This window comes from Halyomorpha halys, unplaced genomic scaffold, assembly GCF_000696795.3.
Source record: "Halyomorpha halys isolate HHAL.00 unplaced genomic scaffold, Hhal_1.1 Scaffold3142.1, whole genome shotgun sequence".
Lineage (NCBI taxonomy): Eukaryota > Metazoa > Arthropoda > Insecta > Hemiptera > Pentatomidae > Halyomorpha > Halyomorpha halys.
In genome coordinates this window covers 5,429-8,823 of record NW_027107363.1, presented here as the reverse complement: position 1 = coordinate 8,823, position 3,395 = coordinate 5,429, and the positions used below count along the sequence as shown (strand labels likewise).

The 3,395-nt window shown below is 29.7% G+C and overlaps 1 protein-coding gene across 1 annotated transcript in view; it reads right to left on the bottom strand.

Moving 5' to 3' along the window:
- Positions 1-607: 607 nt before the first annotated feature.
- Positions 608-3,395, bottom strand: part of LOC106691786 (transcription factor Adf-1) — a gene marked incomplete at its 3' end in the record, with an annotated part of 4,415 nt that continues 1,627 nt past the window's right edge. The window contains 4 exon segments of the mRNA XM_067045661.1: positions 608-798; positions 900-998; positions 1,111-1,185; positions 1,314-1,450. Of these exon segments, the coding sequence (XP_066901762.1) occupies positions 655-798; positions 900-998; positions 1,111-1,185; positions 1,314-1,450 (455 nt within the window).

Genomic DNA, 3,395 nt, shown 5'->3' with positions numbered 1-3,395 from the left:
GTCACATCCCAGTTATATACTCGCTTTAAACGTGTAATTTCAGTTTCAATGACTTTTCATTTATGAGCTAAACTGGCAACAAACCCATTTGCGAGACTTGTTTCTATAAAGCTCTGAACACGTACTTCCGTCGAAAACTGAATTTTTCACCATCACTATGATTTACCTATTTAAAGTGCTTATATTGTTTGAGTATGAAGACAGGCACATTTTTAATAAATGACTGCATCCCAATACTTATTGTTGAAAGATTATGAAAATGAAAAGAACCTAATTTTAGAAAAAAAGAATCAGTTTAAAAAATATTTCAAACCTAATCTCCTTCAAAGCTAAAGTGAAGCCTACAAGACCACGACCTTCTGTTTACGTTGAGTTTAATAGGAATGTCCGCCATTGTCATCTAAACTGAAACAGAGAGAAGGCAGTAATTGACTGGTAATCTTCCCCTACTCCTGCGACATGACCAGTCCCTTATAACTCCTGCCTTTTTTACTTCACTTTTTCTGCCAGCTTACTCTTTCCATTATACTCGTTTCTCCGAGGTAAAAATTGGCTCAATGACTAAAAATGAAATTTTAACATGAAATAGTGAATCTCCTGTAATCACCTGTTCTAAAAGGTGTGTGCTGTTTTCCATGAAGTGGACACCAATTGTCACTGGACTGTCGAAAGAGTCCATCCTCCTTCTCTTCGGGTTGTGTTGGCCTGCCTCCTCGATGGAGACTCCTCCATGACTGCCTGCACGGGCAGCACCAAATCTTCCTCAGAGTATTCTTCCCGTTTTACTTTATGCTGAAACTAATTTCAAAACGGTAAGAATAATTTAGGTTAGGAAGGGTTTAGAAATGGTGTTAATGGGGCTGTTACTTTAGACTTTTAGAATAAAATTTAGAACTTACCCATAAATTTTCACCTAGCAATTCCTCTGAACTGGAAGAACTGCTCCGTTTTTCTACTGCGAGGTCCAAAGTTTCCTCGTTATAACCAGTAAAAGATACCTTTAAAAAAATGTTTAATTTTATCATAACGTTTTATCATTTATAAGCAGAACATATCAATTTATCATTGATAAGGGGTTTAAGATAATACATTTCAAAAAATGCTATTTACCTTTGTCTTGGAAGAACTGCGCTGTTTTTCTACTGCGAGGTCCAAAGTTTCCTCGTTATAACCAGTAAAAGATACCTTTAAAAAAAAGTTTAATTTTATCATAACGTTTTATCATTTATAAGCAGAACATATCAATTTATCAGAATATCAATTTATCATTGATAAGGGGTTTAAGATAATACATTTCAAAAAATGCTATTTACCTTTTTCTTAATATAAGGCAAAAGAAATCGCATTTGTTCTTCGTGTTTCCACTTCTTAGTATTGGGACACTCCTTCTTCCTTAAAGACTTAACAAAAGTGTCTCGCAGGTTCTTCCACTTAGTTATGACCTTCTCCACTGAAAATAAGGAATATATTTTAATGCTGTACAAATTCTTTTTTTTTTATAATTATGACTAGAGAAACGATTTTTTTTTTTTTTAACTGTAATAACCACTTCAATTCATAAAATTGAAAAGAAAAAAGAACTAATACATTTATAATTAATTTTTAATCTTTGTGAAGATGGTGAGGATCGCAATTAAGATTAAAAGTAATTATAATTACAATAAGTGGTGATTTTACTTTATTTTTTTTTTAATCCTTATAGATATTGGCCTGGTAACATAAAAATATATTCTGAAATTCTTAATGTCATTTCTAGTAATTTTTTCTAGTCGAAACTAAAAATTCAAGATTACATAATAAAGCGTTAATGTTTTATTATTATATCATACATGATTATTCACATTTTTAAATGATTGAGAATTTTTTAAGGATTCTTTAATTTAAAGAATTTCTATTTTTAAAGTAATAATCAACATTATTACTTTCCGAGTAAAAGTATTAATATTGTACGAACTAGGAAATACTTTGACGGAGGGGCAGCACATAGAAACGGGTGTAGTGGGCACGGCAAAAATGAAGTGCGTTGTGGAAGGTCGGTGGCGAAGGGAAATTCATAGCCACGTGGTTGGTGGCCACTTGGGGTAGAATACTGGCACCTCTTCTTTCAGTGGCCATAAAGTCGAAATTCTCAAAAGACATTTAAATATGCTTTAAAATTGTAAGTAGCAGAACATAACGTACATTTTCTCTAAACCTATCCTGAAACCTGAGAATGAAATAGAAAAGAAAATCGAAAAGCCAACTCTTTACGTTATTCGTTATTAGAGAACTAAAGAATTATTATTTATTGAAAAACACAAGTTAGAGAATAAAAATAATAATGACATCAATAAACTTTTCGATATATGGAAAAATGATTTAGGATCATTAATCAATTTTAAAAAGAATAATCCTCATATTTTAATTATAAAATCGGGCAAGACTAAAAAAGTTGCTATTATAAAAAAGGAGGAATATGATAGGAAGTTAAAAATGATACTAAATGAAGATAGCACTTATAGAAAACTTCGGATTGACCCGCTGCCAGATATTAAAAAACAGGTGAAAAATTATGTGGAAAAGCTCTATAAAAATAAAATGATAACTGAAAAAGAATTAAAAAACTTAATAAATAATAAATGTAATCGTCCAAGGATGTATGGCTTAGTAAAACTCCATAAAGATGGAAAACCACTTCGACCAATTATAAATGGTATAAATGGACCATTATATAACTTATCAAATTTTTTTAAAGATAGTTTCAAAAATGTTTTTAAAGATAAAAATATTGATATAATTAATGTAATAGAGGCAAAAGAGAAACCAATTTTAATTAAAATTGAAGAGGATGAAATCATGTTAAGTTATGATGCTGTTTCATTATTTACAAATATACCACTAAAACAGGTTTATAAAATTATAGATGAAAAATGGGAGAAAATTAAATTAGACACAAATATAAAAAAATAAAAATTTGTTTTTAGAGGGCATAAAATTATGCTGTGAAAATGGCATATTTAAGTATAATGGGGTACTATATCCAATGGGGTGAAATTTGTCAATATCAATGGCTGGATTAATCATGAATGATTTAATAAATGATGTATTTTCAAAATCAGGAATAAATGTCAAAATAATGTTTCAATATGTTGATGATATATTTTTTATAATGAAAAAAGTTGATATAAATAAATTTTTTGAAGAATTAAATAGTCACCAGGACAGACTACAGTTCACAATGGAATTAGGAAAGGAAGAAAAACTAAGATTTTTGGATATGATGGTAATACGACAAGGAAAGGATATAATAACAGAATGGACAAAGAAGGAAACAAGTAGTAATTTGATATTAAATTACTATTCTTGCCATCCATTTCAAATGAAATTTAATGTAATTAATAATTATGTTAACAAGG